The 18093-nt window shown below is 32.4% G+C and overlaps 1 protein-coding gene across 2 annotated transcripts in view; it reads right to left on the bottom strand.

Annotated features, from left to right (window-relative positions):
- Window positions 1–420: 420 nt before the first annotated feature.
- Window positions 421–18093, bottom strand: part of LOC140443978 (putative aminopeptidase W07G4.4) — a 109569-nt gene continuing 91896 nt past the window's right edge. For both annotated transcript variants that reach the window (XM_072535527.1, XM_072535528.1), the window contains exons 7-8: window positions 4059–4253; window positions 421–690 (exon numbers count right to left, since the gene is read on the bottom strand). In XM_072535527.1, coding sequence (XP_072391628.1) covers window positions 524–690; window positions 4059–4253 — 362 coding nt within the window. In that variant the 3' untranslated portion in view covers window positions 421–523. The remainder of the gene's footprint in view (window positions 691–4058; window positions 4254–18093) is intronic.

The following is an 18093-nucleotide window of genomic DNA, read 5'->3' as shown; positions in this document are numbered from 1 at the left end:
AGTGGCGAACCCATCTGTGCTCCTTTAACTTGTTTGTGCCTCTGATCCGTATAGATAAAACAGGCGTTAATCAAGCAATGCCTTGTGGGTTTAGTGTATCATGTGGTATTGTATATATTCTGCGTATAATTTCTGATGATTGTTCCACTGGAACATTGGTAAATAATGAGACTACATCAAAGCTTACTAACAAGTGTCCAGGCTCGATAGTTAACGTATTTCGTACGCTGGATAAAATGGCTTGCGTTCTTGACGTTAAAAGTCTACTTTCTCTGTAGCTGGTCAGATAGAAATTTTGTCAGTGGTTGTAACGATGATCCGATAGAGCTGACTATTGGTCGTAATGGTAATATAGTTATGATGGTGATGTTAAAGGAAGGTATAATGTTGAATCCAAGTGAAAAGTATGCAAATATCAAATCTAAATCAGAATATTTATTAAGAATTATACCAATCGACAATTATCGCAAATTACATTACAAAAAAAGACATATATAATATAATAGAAAAAATTGTGTGATGTTTATAACAGATAAGCTTGTGCCAATGCAAGTACTGGAGCACCTGTTGCAGGAAGAGGAAAGGTACCGGCAGAAGCTGCTATATCCAGATGAGTGTACTTCAGAGGCACATCACTTGTTGAGCCATGCTTGTCCAGACCCGAAGCCACCATGAGAAATGCTCCAGGACCTACAAATGAAATCTGTATAAAACAGTGAAAACATACGAACATTTTTATATATAGTACGCTAAATTATTGGAATTAACAGTTTATTTCGTTTAAAACCTTGCTTGATGACTGTTTCAGGAATAAACCCAATGTATAATTAATTTACTAGTACTGAAGATAAAATAAATTGGGACAGCAAGTGTAAAAGTGGCAGATAAAAAGACCAACGTATTTAAAATAATACGGGGAGTGCGACAGGGAGACACAATTTCGCCAAAATTGTTATTAGAGCATATTATGTTTAAGAACGCAAATCTGAGTGAAAAAGGAATTAATGTCAATGGAGAAATGCTTAGTCATTTGAGGTTGGCTGACGATATTGTCCTTTTTGCTGACAGAATCGATGATGCAGTATCGCAACTGGAGAAACTATACCTAGCCTCCCTACAAGTAGGATTAAAAATCAACCACACAAAAACACAAATCATGACAAATCTTGTGTTAAGCGAAAAGATTTCAGTAAATGGCATGCATATTGAAGAAACTACCTCATATAAGTACTTAGGACATGAGATACTAATAGGAAGAGATAATCAAACGTGCGAACTAAACCGCCGCATAGGACTTACTTGGGTGGCATTCGGCAAGCTAAGCTATGTTCTTAAATCAGAACTGCCTATGTGTCTTAAAAGAAAAGTCTTTAATCAGTGCGTGTTGCCAGTACTTACATATGGTGCAGAGACATTAACACTAACCAAGAAAGTAAGAAATAAAATTTGTGTTACCCAAAGAGCCATGGAACGATCGATGTTAGGCATTTCTCGTAGGGATCGGATCACGAACAAGAAAATAAGATGGAGAACAGGAGTGACAGATGCCATAGAAAGAATTATGACCCTTAAGTGGAACTGGGCGGGGCACATAGCTAGAATGTCGGATAACAGATGGACACAGCGGAGACCGAGACAAGAAGCACATCGAAGTAGAGGTCGTCCACCAACAAGATGGTCTGATGACATAAAACGGATCGACAAAAATTGGATGCAAACAGCACAAAACAGAAATACATGGAAAAGACTGAGGGAGACCTATATCCAGCAGTGGATAGATCCGGGTTAAATGATGATGATGATGACTGAAGATAAAAAAAACATAAAAATAGCTAACAAAAGACAAAACCGGTTTCACTTGCTTCTTATTCTGATGTTTTACATAACATTTCTTATAAGAGACAACCGAAAATTAGGCAATGAATAGAAAAGGTATTAAACACTAGAATATTTCAGCTTCTCAAGAGACTATATAAATGGACGTCTCCTTTATATACAGAAAACCACATTGTCAGAAACCAGATAGACTTTATACTCGTAAAAAACAGATATAAAAACTCTATAACCTCAGTTAAAACTTATCCTGGAGCAGATGTTAACTCAGACCACAATACGTTAGTTGCTGACGTGTAAATAAAATTAAAAAGAACTGAACTCAGAAAACAACAACCAAAAATTAATGTAAGAATACTAAAAAACGAAGAAATAAAAAACGAATTAAAAAATAATGTGAATGTTAATATGCAAAAAACACTAACTGACAACAAATAAATTATGGATTTAAATAAAAAGTGGTATAATATAAAAAACACATTACTGAAACCAGCTCAAGAAAGTTCGATAGAACATAGGTCAGAAGCTAAGACAAAAGAAATGCTATTACAGATAAAAGAAAGAAAGAAATATAAAGGAAAAGATCTACAGAAGTATAAAGAAATACAACGAATAATTAAGGAAAAAATCAAAACAGCTAAGAAAATCTATTTGATGAAACAATGTAAATAGATAGAAGAACTAGAAATAAAATATGATATGAGAAATATGCACACAAAAAAATAAGAGTGACTGGAATGGGTCGAAATGCACTGCAAGGACAAAAAAAAAACAAAAAAGGAGTACTACTAATGGATTTACCAAAGAAATTAAAACGATAGGAGGAGTACGTTAAAGAACTTTTTCACGATGAAAGAGGTGAAATGCAGAAAATACAAGAATTAAATCCTTAAGAGATCACAGAACAGACAGAAGATCACAATAGATGAAATCAAATATGCTATCAAAAACTCTAAAGAAAATAAGGCAGCTGGATTAGACGTAATACCAGTAGAACTGTTAAAACTAGTGGAAGAGGATAACTTGGAAGTATTGGCAGATTTATTCAACACGTTGTACGATACGGGAATAATACCACAAGAGTGGCTGAAGTCAGCATTTATAACCATCTCTAAAAAACAAGCAGCAAAAGAGTGTTCTGATTATCGAACACTGAGCCTCATGAGTCATATTTTAAAAGGAGTGCTGAAAGTTTTACATAAGAGTATATACGAAAGGCTAGAGGAGGATAGTTCGGGTTTCGAAATGGAAGGGGTACTAGAGAAGGATATTTGTCATCAACATATTGATTCGGCGATATCGAAACGTCAACGTTGATCTACATTTGTGCTTTGTTGACTACGAAAAAGCTTTCGATAAATAAGGACATGAAAAACTAATATCAATACTTATGAATAAGCAAATTGACAGTAAAATCATAAATATAGTGCAAACATTAGTGATGGGCAACACTCAGAAGAAATGAAGATCTGTAGAGGAGTGTTTAACTTATATTCTAAAGAAATTTTAATGGAAATTAACATGGAACTCACACTTAGATGGTAGAGCTAAAAGAGCATAATGAGCAGTATCGACGAACTGGAATCAAATCTAGAAATGGCAGGATGGACAATGACCTAAGGACGACAGCTCCCTGGGAGGATGCTTAATGGGTCAATTGTGGTTTACGTGCTGTGGAATTTAACTCACCCTTCCTACTCTACAGATACAGATAACTCTCTTTTTTAATGTTTTCGATTGTTCGTGGATCTCATAGGTATTTATGTCTAATTGATCAATGTTTTCAGATATTTTCTGTTAGAAATTTTGTTTTGTTTTGTTATTAACACAACAAAGTATTGAGAAATTAAGGAGATAAAATTATAACAGTCAGCTTTAGTATATATAAAAATACATATTAAAGAATTAACTGAGCTCTAAGGACGTAAGGACGGAATCTACCAAGACGGAAAAATAATATCTTATAGGAGAAAAACTAAAAACACGGAACTTAAGTCAAAAAACTTTTTAAAGATTATAAACAAAAATATTTGCTTGAACACATGACACAGATGAAGGATCCGAAAAAACCAAGAAAGAAATTTTATATGCACTGAATACATTAGTACCATGCCCAAACAAACTAATATTATACTTAACAATGTTTGATGATATTTTAATATTAGATTAATAATGTTTCTATTAAAAAAGAGTTAAAAATAAAAAGGAAAAGAAAAATAAAGTACCTTGATGTCCTCTCGAAACCATCGTCGATGGTTTTGCAGCACTTTGGATTAAATCATCTCCTTCTATTTCTCCTTTGTGATGTTTAAAATCATCTCGACGAATTCTGGAAATTTCAAAAATGTCTCCGATCTTGTCTCCAGCGGCTTGCAACTTTTCTGCATTTTGTATTTTTTTCGCTGGTCCATTGTCCATAGCTGTAATAAAATAAATATTGTAGAAAATAGTGTCCTATTTAATTTTTCCATTAGGTAAAACAGTCTAAAAGTTTTATGTCACTGTTTTGTATAGACTTTATACAGAATGTTCAAAGTAATTAATATTATATTTCTGTGAGGAAGAAGACTTAGGTAAGATAGGTCTTAGAAGATAGGTAAAGGTGAGGCAATTAGAAAAAGGGGTTGCTAATTCAAGAACTTGTTTTTAGAAATATTCATTTTACCGACAACTGACATATACTGATATAATCGGAACTGATTATAAAAAACGAAATGACTTTAGACTTCAGTAGGAAAGATACTTCATGCAGAATTAGTAAACAATCTGAGGCCATTCTCTCAATTAAGCACCTTATTATAAAAATGCACCGGATACTATACTTAAAAAGGACAACTACAAGACCAAATGAAATTCCGATGCAAATTAACAAACAAGATGTATAAAACCGGTTAAACATCAAAAGATTGGTTACTGTCTAGGAAGATACTTCTACTGAAATGAAAAAGACTGGAGAATCTGGAAATTATAATAAATAATTACAACTAATTATTCATTAACGCATATTCATTTACCGAAAAATTACAAAATGTTACTCAAATACAGTTGGTTTTAAGAAATGGTCCTGGTATGAGAAAGATAAAGTTTTGCTCTGTTTACAAAGACACCATAGTTACCGTCCATTATCCATTTGATCCAATGAATCAAGGACGTTAACTGTGACAAAATGGCATAACCCACTGATAACAAAATCATTTTATTTTTTGGTTAGAATTAATATGAGAGAAGCAATAATTAAAAAACATAAACGGAAAAAGAAAGTGCAATGTAAATTTAATTTTGAAAAACTGCAAACATTTGATGTAGGGCAAGATTATTCAAAGGATATACAAGAAACCTACGCCAAACAAGATAGTACTACTGTGAGTAACATACAAAAAAAGTTCTTGAAAATGACAAACACTATAAAGAAAGCAACGTGGAAGAACATATCAAGAACAAAAAGATTTAGAAAAAACCACGATGGTTCGATGACGAATGTAGAACAGAGTTAAAAAAAATATCAGATTTGAGATTAAAAAGTTTACGATAGACGATAGAAAAACAAGTCGACCTAGAAAGGTATGCCGAACAACGAAAAAAAGTAAAAAAAATCCTAAGGGAGCGGAAACGAAAGTATATGGATGATAAAGTAAAACGTATTGAAGAAAATTGTAAGAAAAATGAAATAAATTTTTACAAACAGGAAAAATACATTAAAACTGGGTATCAGGGAAGAACGATGAATGTAAAATAAAGCAAAGAGAGCTGATAATGGACGTGATGTGAAAGATGGAAAGAATATTTCTAAGAGATGCTAAATGACGAAGTGACTACTGAAGAAAATTATAATGTTCCTAGACCTCAAATAGTAACAGAAGAAATACCAAAGCCCACAAGAGAAGAAATTGAAGAAATAATAAAAGATATTAAAAATCAAAAAAGCCCCAGGGAGAGAAGCATTGTGACAGAGATCTTAAAATACGAAGGAGAGGCTTTAATAAACCCATTTAGTGAGCTAATACTAGAAGTGTGGGATGCCAAAGAAATGCCTCAAGAATGGAATAAGTCGATTATAATTCCTATACACAAAAAGGGAGATAGAACTGAATGCGCAAAGTATAGATAGAGGAATATCCTTATTAGAGGTAATATAAATATAATGTACACGTCATAGAAAACGATTAGAAATATATGTAGAAAAGAATATAGGAGAATACCAGGGAGGATTTCGGAAAGGAATATCAACAACCAATCAAGTTTTTATGCTAAAACAAATCCTGATCAATTGCTTTGAATACAACATTTCAGCACAAGTATTTTTCATTGATTACAAAGTCGTCTATGATATAATAGATAGAAATAAATTAATAGAGACGCTAAAGGAATTCCAAGTGCCAGAAAAAATAGTAAGATTGGTAAAAATGACAATTAAAAAAAAAATTGTACTGTGAAATGCAAAGATACAGTCTCAGAAGAATTAAAAGTGAACAAAGGTATTCGCCAAGGAGACCTGTTGTCTACATTGCTATTCAATATAGTTCTAGAAAAAATTGTAAGGGTTAGTGGGATAAGTCCGGAACTATTTTATACAAGGAGCACCAATGCTTAGCATACGCTGATGATGTAGTTCTCATTGCAAGAAATGGAAAAGAGCTATCAAATATAGTAAAAAGATTGATTCGGGAAAGCTCTAAAATGGGTCTGAAAGTTAATATTAATAAATAGAAGTACATGGAAATCTCGACCAAAACAGGAATAAACACCAGGGGATCCTTTAAATTGGAGGTAGAAAATGGATCAATTTTAGAATTCGAGGAGGTGGATGAATATATGTACTTAGGTACTCTTATTGATCAAACACGTAAGGAAGAAACTGAAATCAACTGGAGGCTGACCAAGAGCAACAGGTGGGCTGCAGCTATGAGCAAAATAATTAAGGCCAAAGATACATCTCGTAGTACAAAAATAAGGGTATACAAAACTATAATTAGACCCACAATGCTATACTATGAACAAAACCATACAGAACAGATTGGAAGCATGGGAAAGAAAGATACTTCCCAGAATTTTTGGTGGAAAAATAGTAGAGGGAGAATCGAGAAGACGAACTAATGAAGAAGTGTGCCATTTATATACTAACCCTACAATAATAAAAGTGGTGGAAAAACGTCAACTAGAATAGCTCCGACATCTAGGAAGAAAGAGAAAGAATGCAAGGTAATAGACTAATCAAGAATATTGCTTGGAGGGTACTTGAGGGCAAAAAGAAAAAGAGAAAGACCAAGAAAGAAATGGAGAGATGTAGTAATGGAAGATGTCAGAAGATGGGAATCACAGATTGGAAGCTTATAGCTAAGAACAGAAAACGATGGAAATTATCCATCCAGAATGGACCTAAAAGGCCTGTGCACTGATGACAAAAAGATATTTTGCAAATGAACTATAATACTAGATAATTAGCATACATTAAATTCGGATGAATATTTCTCTGTTTCTGATCCAGCACTAGTCCGAATAAATAATGGCTAAACACTAAGCCCTGATGAATTCTATTTTTAAATAAAATTTATCAGTGTCTCCTACAACTGTGATAACACTATATAAAAGCCCAAAAGTAAAGGATCAAGAAAAATAGGTAAGTTTAACTGCCATGAAATAGCAGAAAAAAATGACTAGGAAAATTGATACGATATAGTGTATCTTGAATAAATACCAGATAGTATCAAAGATCTAAGGATTAAAATTAATAACTGTATAATTGTTCACGACTAATAACCTAAGAGTATGAGTAAAACTAAGTTTTTGGTTGCATTTTTTGCATAAGTACATTTAAATATTTCTGCTCAATTAAACAACTATTTTGCGATCCTTATTTATAAATAACAGCAAGCTATAAAGGTGGAATAATTCTGCTTGTGCGATAACAAAAAAGATATATAAACGATGTACCGCAAGTAGGTTTATCATCAAGAGAGTACCCCGCAGCACTAGTACAAGAGATAAATCTTGAGTGCGAGCATATTGTAAAGAGTTGTGTGCCATTTTTTTGACCGAATAACGGTCAGCGGTATTTCTCCTAAGGGTCATTTAATTATTTCAGAAATAGTATCACGAATTCACTGTAGGTGGCATTTCTTTCACTGTTAAAGTCAGTGTTGGATTCAAAATATTTGGAAATATATTGGTTGATTTCTATAGGGTTCTTAAAACTAGAAATTATTGCCGAAATAACAAATTCGCAGAATTTGTGAAAACAAAGAATGTATATAGATTAAAAATGCAGTGTATTATAGAAAAAAGAAAAGAAATGTTAAGACAATTTCTATAAAATGATAGCAATTGATAGCCAGTGGAACTTAGAAAGAACGAATGGAAATAAATAGATTAGAAATAAGCGAGACACCAAAACAAATGAAAATAAACCACATTGTAAAATAAAGCGCTGGTGCTTCCATTTTTCTTTAGATCTTCCTCGCAGTATTTCTGTTTATGATGTAATTGGTAACTTTTTTAATTAGTAAATCGAGTTCACTGCTTAGTCTTCCCCCTGGATTATGTCACTTATCTCGTAGTTCAATCTTCTTCTTTCTTCTTCCCTTTTCGCTGTTATTGCAACCATATTTCTTGATAAAATTCTCCTGCGAATAATTTGTATTCCTGACTAGGTTCCTGTCTTCCAGTAATATGTGGTACTTTCCTAAGTTTCGTTACCTGTTAGTACCTATACTCTTTATTATTTTTGTGATTTTTTAATTTCATCTTCATACTATTACATAATCATCATGACTCTGGTTTTACAACCCCATATAGATCCGAACTTCCTCAATAATTTTACCCAAGCCTTCTCTATTCATCACTCTCCTCCGCCAAGAACACATTCCCATGTTTCTCATATCTTCTTCAATTATCGATTTTATCGATAATTGAAGACTAATATTCAATTCACTGATATTTAATCTGTACTCGGAGTTCATTTTTGAAGAGGCTCTTTAAGATATTGATGAAGACTTCTCAATAAATGGAGTCAAACTCAATAACCGACGGTATGCAGATGATACAATAGTGTTTTCCAGTACCAAAAAAAGGCTGTAAAACTTATGAACAAAATAACGGAAACAAGTAGAACATATGTACTGGATATAAAAACCAGCAAAACCAAGCTAATGATCATCAGCAATGAAAACATAACTGGAGCAAATAAGTATTTGAACCAAATGACAATTGAACGTGTCTCACAGTACCACTGCTTAGGAACTATAAACAATGAATCGTGGAACTGTACCCAAGAGATTAAATGTCGCATCAGAAAGGCAAAAGTGCATTCTTGACTATGAGCTCTGTGTTCGAGAGCCATGACCGAACCCAGATCATTTATTTATTATCAGATCGGGATATCAATTATTTAATTGAAAATAGTATCTCAGTATTATTTTCCTTTTTTTATTGGGCGTTTCATGGCCTCAAGAGCAGACTTAGAATCTGTTAGTGCAACAGTATCACCAAAATGATTTTCATGCTCATAACCTTCACCAGAAAAAAGTTCGGCTGTAAAAATGGATGTAAAATTTGGTAGTCTAAAAGAGCTGTCTTTTAAATTAAACATGAGTTCTAAACGAGCTAAAAGAAAATATAAATATAAGAAAAAGGAATCCAGGAAAACCCAAATAGCGTCCTTTTACTTATTTTCAGTTTGTATAAATCTCTATTTTCTGTCATAAATATATGACCATTTGAACAGCACATTATTTAAATTTATTTTTTGTTGATGTATTTTCATTTATTATTTAAGAGAGATTAATGTCAATTCTTTTGAATTCGCAACTGTTTTCTTTTGCCAGCGTGTTTGTTTATATTCGTTAGATACTGTTAGAGTCCTCCCATTCATATTAGGCTTTTACCTATTTCACAAGCGATCACCGATAGAAGGAAGTTACTGTCTTCCTTAATCATCTCGTATTATCTCTAGCGTACACTTAAGTCCGATACTGATAAAATAACGCTTCTTTGATTGTAAAAAAAAGCAAATGCATACTCGGTAGAAGCGAAACTGTCGAACGTGGCCCGCTATCTGTCCTCATTTTCTTTACGATTTACCGCTTTTCTATATTGAAGAACAAAACACATGGTCAGTGGGCAGTCAACAGGAAATCAAAAAAGGCTCAGTGCCAGATAAGGTTTACCAATTTGGTTATATTCGAGAATGATGAGAATCAATTTATGGTATCCATAATCAGTGTCATTGTGAATGCTAAAATAACGCAAGAATTTAAATTTAAACTACTTTGTTTTTTTATTGTCGATGAACTAATTAAATAAGCAAGGCAAATATTGAAAATGAAAAACAAAAACAGATACTCAAAAAGTATTTATTAACAAGAGAAAATTCCAGCGTATTTCTCTTGTGTAGATCTCATCTCCTCAAATAAGGTTCTTCTTCTTCTTCTTTTTATATAGACATCACTCTGTTTCTCAATATGTCCAGTAAATTGTCGTTCCATCGTTTTTGTGGTCTTCCTAGTGATCGTCTTCCTATTGGCGAATCGTCCCTTGCCGTCTTTACTACTCTACTATCGTTCTTTACTACTCTTCTATTGCTTTCCCAGTTCTTGATGTTCTCCACCTTGCATCTACGTCGTATATTTGTACTTTTAGTTCTGTCCCGTAGTGTCTTACCATCAAATTTTTTAAGTATTTACATCTCTGCTGTTTCTAACATCCTTTTTGTACTCTCTGTGTCAAGTCTTGTTTCTGCCGCGTATGTCATTATTAGTCTGATGACTGTTTTGTAAATTCTGCCTTTCGTTTTTTTCCCGATATTTTTATTGCTCCATATTGTTTCATTTAGGCAGCCTGCGGCTCTGTTTGCTCTATTTCTTGATCTTCTACTTCAGTTTCGAGCTTTCCTTAGCTAGATAATGCGATGACTAGATATTTAAACTCCATCACTTGTTCTATTATCTGACCTTCCTGCTCCAATTTACATCTTAGTAAATTTGCTGTTGTAACCATGCATTTTGTATTTTTGGCGGAAATTAACATGTTACATTTTCTGACGCTGAATTTGTGTTGGCGCCGCTCTCTTGGGTGGGAAGTATATCAAGATGATTCTTATTTTACAATATATTAGGCTATGGTCGCTATCTACATCTGCTGAGTTTAGGCATCCTACGTCGATTATTTTCGATGGATGTATATCAAATAAAGTTGGAGGTAGCAAAGGAGGGTAGAGATCAATATTTGTTTGTACATGCTTTAAATAGTTAGTGTGATAAGCCCAAACCAACATCTTAAGTTTTTTAACCAAGAAGTTGTTCCTCGTTGAGTTCTGCATTTTATTTTCTCTTTCATTATGTTTTCCAAGTATACATTGTTAGCACAATGTTAGCACAGTAACAGCACACCTCTCAAATGCCGTGAGTCTATTAAGTTCCATTTTTTTGAGTCTAGGTCTTCCTCTTCTCTGATTTTACAACTCCTGAAATACAACAACTGAATTTTGACAGTGTTTGTGCAGTTATACTCCATTCGCTTAGCTCGGGCATATTTTGACAGATTCATTGTAGGAAACCTACAACACAACAATTCCTACTTCTCAGTATTAATAGCTCAAGTATCCTACTATTGCAGACTTCTTTCTTTAAAAAAAGAAGAATTATTCTAAATAGTGGAAGTGTATACTAAACCCATCAAATTTTGGGTAGTATATATTTAAAAAATATATTTTAGTTGTTATAATTTAACATAAGGATTTATTATATGGTGCAGATAAATAAGTATTGATTGTCGGTAATTCGCAAAGTTCTATTTTATTTACTATTTAGTTTGTTTACTATTAATATTGGCTATGAGTACGTGTGCTTGGTTGTATAGTAATTTCCAGCTACTTTTAGTCTGTCAAAAAATAACTAACTTCGCAAAAAAATAATTACTAAATTCACTAGACAGTTTGGACTGGGAATAGCGAACCGAGTACATCTTCCATTGCTGTAGTATCATCTTATGTAGATCACTTCTTAATGTATCCTTCCATGTTTTCCTTGAGCTACTAACTTACTGTCTACTATGGACCATTCAATAAAAGGTTGTATACAGCAGTCTTTCATAATTTAATTTTAGTACATATCCTATTATATCTTATACGATTTGTATTGATGTAGCATACTATGTTTTTGTCAGTATTGATTGTCTGAGTTCTTGGTAATGTCTTGTTCTCCACTCTTCTGTTATCCTGTCTCCACAAGGCCTATATATGGCCAGTAGAAATGCCGTTTTAAGTTTTATTAATAAAACTAATTTTCCTGGCCTCATTTTAAGAGAAGCTGAATTTTTTGTTGTTTTTATCTTGGGTGGACTGTGAAAATGTGTTAATATAATCAACAAAGACCAACATTACTTTCGATACTAAGGTATCAAAGTTAGTTGTCAATCCTGGATGTGCCTTTCTAACTGTAATTGTAATTTCATTTAGTAGTTTTTTATCAAAGAAATCCCAAAAATCCCTAATAAAGGCATTTTTTCAACAAAAAATTGCAGATAACTGGAAAAGGAAGAATTTTTCAAATGATTACTAAGAAAGAAAAAGTATTTATTTCGATGAGGTACGCCAAAAAAAATTTTACTCGAAGCGATTCGAGGAATTGTTTTTTTGTTATAAAATATTTGTTAATAAGAATTTCCGATCCACTTGGAAAAAAAATACATTTAAACTTAAAAAAAAATATATAAAATCGAATAAAAAATGTTTGGTGCGGTAGAAATGCAAAAAAAATAGTCGGGTTATGTTCTGCTTATAAGGGTAAACCGCTCGTCTAAAAAGGGAGATACACAACTATGTAAGAATTATGGAGAAGTTTATCTATCTTCTAGATAACTATCTGTCAGATAGGTCAATATTTATCCGGATGTAAAAAGACCGACCCTTTCGTGCAAGAAGTTTAGTATTTTAAAAATTTAATTTTTAACTCTTTTGAATATTTTGTTGATCCTAAAAAATTGGCTGCGAATTTGGTGATTGGTTAAAAATATAATAAAAAACTCGAGTTTTCCCAACAAGTGAATTGCCAAACTAGAGTTTCGCTGGTTTTTGTACATAGATCGATTTCATAAGATTTTATAAGGATTTCTTCTTAACTTGGTTTACATTTTTGCATATCGAGTTGGATTTGTACAACAGTTCTCTTGCCATAAGTATGTTTATTTCTTTATCATTTTTTGTTTCGCCAAATTTATTTGTTTTTATATTGTTATTCACAATTTATTTCTTCCCCCATTGGTATACTGTCTGCGACTTCATTGTATGTTACATCTGCGTGTGGTATTTAATATTTTTAATAAAATCTTGTAAATCTTTTTACGAGTATATTTTGAATGTTAATTACACTTTTCCAAGAAATTAACGCACCACTTTGAAATATTTAAATATTTTATTAGCGTTAATAATTATTTCCATTCTAATGTTATATTTTGCAAGCCCCTTGTATATGCTATTCGTACACTCTATATTTATTGACTGTGTTTTATCGCTATAGTTTTTTTTGCAACAAAACAAAAAGAAGCAAAAAATGTACTTATTCTATAAATATACTAATTAAGTTTAATTGTTGATTATTGTTAATTATGTTTATTATGAAGCGTCAATCACGTAATTTAACCCGAGATGAATGTGTCCAAGCAGTGATTCTGTCGGAAGAAGGTTGGAGTTACCGAAGAATTGGTCGTCGGTTTATCCCACACATCTGTCTCACGGGTGTTAGAAAGATTCCTCGAAACAGGGGATCATACACGCAGACCAGGGCAAGGACGAAACCGGGTAACTACCCCTATTCAAGATCGAATTTTAAGAATTTCTGCTCTTCGTCAAGTCTATAAATTCAGCTTCGAGACGTGCATACTATACAAATTAGTACTGAAACTGTTCGCCAGCGACTTGGCGAATACAACTTAACACCTAGGATTGCCGTCCGAGGTCCTCTATTAACTGCAGAGCATCGAAGGGGGAGACTACATTTTGCCAGAGAACACGTTAATTATTTAGAGGATGACTGGGAATGAGTTCTATTTACTGATGAATCCCGATTTTGTTTTTGCAATAACGACAGACGTGTTCGTGTGTTGCGACGACCCAACGAACGATATGCTCAGTGTAACTTCTCACACACCACATTTTTTGGTGGAGGATCCGTTATGGTGTGGGGTGGTATTTCTTTGACAGCACGTACGGACCTAGTGGTCATACAAAATGTAACTGTTTGATTTGGAGAGAACTAGATCAAAATGAAATACGGCAATTAATTTTAAGTATGAACCAACGATGTGAGGCTGTTATACGTAGTAGAGGTGGAAACACTCGTTATTAAGACTTTTTTTTTATTTTAGTTTAATTTTGTTATCATTATTTTTTTAGAATTTTCCTTTTTATTTTTTTTTTCTCCTGTACTTCAACATGTTCTGATGATTAGACAAATTGTTATAATTACTAATAAAATGTAGAGTAAATTTTGTAGAATTATATTTTTTATTATTGGCCTGTTTACAAATAAAATTGCTTTATTGAAGTGGTGCGTTAATTTCTTGGAGAAGTGTATAATGTGATAGGATATATTGGATTTTTTTTTAAACTGAAAGTGAATCTGTAAAAATAACTGCATTTTGGTAGCCTTCTTGTTTGCTATACTTTCAGCTGCAAAATAGATGTTTATGTAACTTGATTTTTTTGTGTCTGAAAAGGTATTACAAAAGCGCAACCTGCGCCATCAGTAAGTTTTGCTGTTGTGCCAAAATTTGGTGTATAACTGAAATATTATATGGACGGAGTTATGCAAGAAGGACTCAACTCCAAAAAGTGTGTTTTTCAGGAAAGACATTTTTGCAAATCTATCTATTGTAGATTACAGGTACAAGTTACAACCTTACTGAAAGTTGTACCGTGTTGGAAAGAGATAGTATTTTTATTGTTGATACTTAAACTAACATAATATAAAATAACAGCTTTGGTATTCCCAAAAAATGATGATTGGTTCCTTATTGTGTATTATACATATTAATTAATTACATTTCAGAATAAGGAAATAAAAAAAAAACAAACTTCTTTAGATTATATTTTTATTGTAATTATTTGAAAATAATAATAGACAAATACTAAGTAAAAAATAAAGACAATCTAACAATATTTTATAGCTTAAAAATAAAAAATAAACTGAACTAAAATATGTAACGAAAATAATTATTATGACAATACCAGTATAATGAAAAAATTAAAATTTTGTTGTTGTTCAATTTTAATATAATGGAATAGTATTTTAATCAATTTCAATTTGAAAGTCCAACGTTCCATTGTACCCATCAATGTCATCTTCAATTTCTTCATTAGATGATAAATCACGATTAAAGTTTTTACAATCATTCGGAAATAAAAGAAGAAATATGATATCCTTCAGCTTTTCAGGCGATATTGGTTTTTCTTCTGGCCAGAGACTTTTCAACAAAGATGACATGGAAGGGCGCCTGTCAACTCCTCGTTTTTGCAGATTTATTTCAACAAATTCGTTGTTGTAATTGTTAATGACGTAAATAGACATTGGTTTATTTTTAATAATGCGGATTTTTTTAAATTTCAACCAGTTTATCTTGGTGTTTGTTGTGTCTTTTTTTCTGTTGACAATACTTTTCTCAATATCACTTGTAGAAAAGTCAACAGATTCCATTTTTACTACGTTTAAAATATTTCGCCTTCCAGCATTCTTCATAACACTGATATAGTCTTCAGGTGTGTAAAGCCTTTGCTGGAATTTTAGGACAGACTCGATCACCGAATTCACTGTCGTTTGGCAGGAAACTGTGCCCAGAGACTAAAAACTTTATAGTAATATTTTGAAGGCTAGGGTGGACTTCCAACACACTTTTCAGCATAAGAACTATCTTGATATTTCTATTCTGGTAACATGAATCACTCCAAACTGCTACAGCAACAAGCACAGGTCTTCTTCTTCTCGTGCCACTCCTAGCGGAGATTGGAAATCATCATGGCCACTGCGACTTTGTTAGCAGCGCGCCTAAAAAGTTCAATCGAACTACACCCGAACCATTCACGTAGATTACGAAGCCACGATATTTTTCTTCTTCCCACACTTCTTTTGCCCTTAATTTTGCCCTGCATGATATTTCTTAAAAGTTCGTACTTTTCACCTCTCACAATGTGCCCCAAGTATTCCATCTTTCTAGTTTTTATCTCATTTAGAATTTCGCATCTTTTGTCTAAAGTTTGGAGTACTTGCGTGTTAGCACAGGTAAGAAGTCAATAACACTGGTTCTTTTTTGTAAAATACAATATGGCTCCTTTGATTCATTTTACACAGATAGACTTGGTTCCCTCTTGCAAAACACATGACTGAATTTATGCGGTTATAACACAAAATATTGATGCTGAAGCCTTTGGTTCTTCTTTTCTAAACAAAGTTTGAACCTTCCTTATGACATATAAGTAATAATATCAAATTTTGTATTTTGGTAGTTGCTTCTTTCTTGCATAATATATAATGCTAATTCAGAGTAATCAGAATTACTTACATCACATCGAGCACAAAGGCATTAATTGTAAGAGAAAATTTCGATTAGAGTTGTAGTGAATCATAGTTTGGTGACAAAGAATGATTCCTTCCCTCTTGTTGTATGACAGAAGAATAGATACTAGGAGAGTTTTTATTTCATCAGCAGCTATTTGTTAAGTTCCGAACAGAAAAAGAACAAGATTTTTCCTAATAAGCCCTTTTAATTAGAGGTTTGATATTTACGTAGAAACATTTTGCAAGAACGATTTGTTGAATTTTGTCAATTTCCATAAAACTTCAATGAAAACCTGCTGATCGATGTAGATACATTTTGATACGTTCTACTTGTAAAAACACTTGATACAAAAGCTATGAATTAGTAAATATATCCCGTAAATCTTTACTAAAAGATACATAGTTTTTATTTAGCAAGTATAAATTGTCATCTTTGTACAACAATCACATTGCGAATCAGATTCTATTATTAAACTTTACTGTCTTGTATGGCATCTGCTTAATCCTTAATCACTTGACGATTCGTGCATTTTTTATTGTTTTTTATTGGTCATAGTAGTACAAATATCCGTCTATTAACTGCACGTTCATCATTTACAAATAAAACTGTTATTTTTTTGTTGTATGCACTTGTTGGATATTAAAAAAACAAATCCATTCTCTAAGACGCTAAATAATGTTTTGAAGTCAAGGCCAGCGTTTCCAATTAATGCGGACATTAATAGTTAATAAAATAAAATTGTTATTAGCTGTTTTTACTGTATTGTTTTGATGCAGATTTTAACGCATATGAGTCACATCAGTGGTTTCAAGATTATATAAATACGTACATACATATGTATATTTGAAAAATATCTTTTGGTGTATATTCGAGCGAAACACATTAGACAAACGGAACGAACTTACAGCGTAAAAATAATATGATTATATCCCCAGAAAACGAAACCAAAAAAGCACTTGAAAATTCGAAAAATTACTGGGCGCTATTTTGCAACTGAAATACAGTACATTTAACCAATTTACACCTCTAATCGATTAATGGACTTCGCAGAAAACCTTTAGTTCTAGTAAAATGTTACCGTACCTTTTACTGCACTGGTGTTCTCCATAATTTGTTACATTTTTTTTAATAATTAGTATTCTCGCATAATGTTATTTAATAGTTATTTAACCAACAAGTGTATTAATAAGGGCGATTAACAATTGAGATATATTAACGCGCGAGCGAAGCGAGTGCGTTAATGTTCGAGATTGTTAATCGCTATTTTAATTCATGAGTTAGTTACAAAACTTTTCCGTGGACCGTACTTTTCAGAAATAAAGATATCTTAGTTTAAATATTTATTTACTTAACGATAAACAACAATTTTTTCAGCTTTCATTGACTTTATTCAAAGTTTCCTTAGTGGAAGTTTTATTATAGTAAACATTAATATTCGAAATGGTACAATTACTGAAATTAAAGTAAGATATTGATAAATAATTATCTGCTATATAGCATTTTGACAAATTTATATTTAAGTCTTCTTGGACCTCTGTAAATTCTGTGATAGAAGAAGTTAAATTCTGGTGGAGTTAAATTAAACTCTTCGTCAATATCCATCCTTTGATTTTTCAAATACACAGATTTTAAACAATAAAGTAAATAATGACATACAATGACAGATAGTACTAACATCGGCTACTTCATTTTACATTAATATTTAGTGGGTTTATA

This window comes from Diabrotica undecimpunctata, chromosome 6 (assembly GCF_040954645.1).
Source record: "Diabrotica undecimpunctata isolate CICGRU chromosome 6, icDiaUnde3, whole genome shotgun sequence".
Classification (NCBI taxonomy): domain Eukaryota; kingdom Metazoa; phylum Arthropoda; class Insecta; order Coleoptera; family Chrysomelidae; genus Diabrotica; species Diabrotica undecimpunctata.
This window is presented reverse-complemented; position numbering and strand designations above follow the sequence as displayed.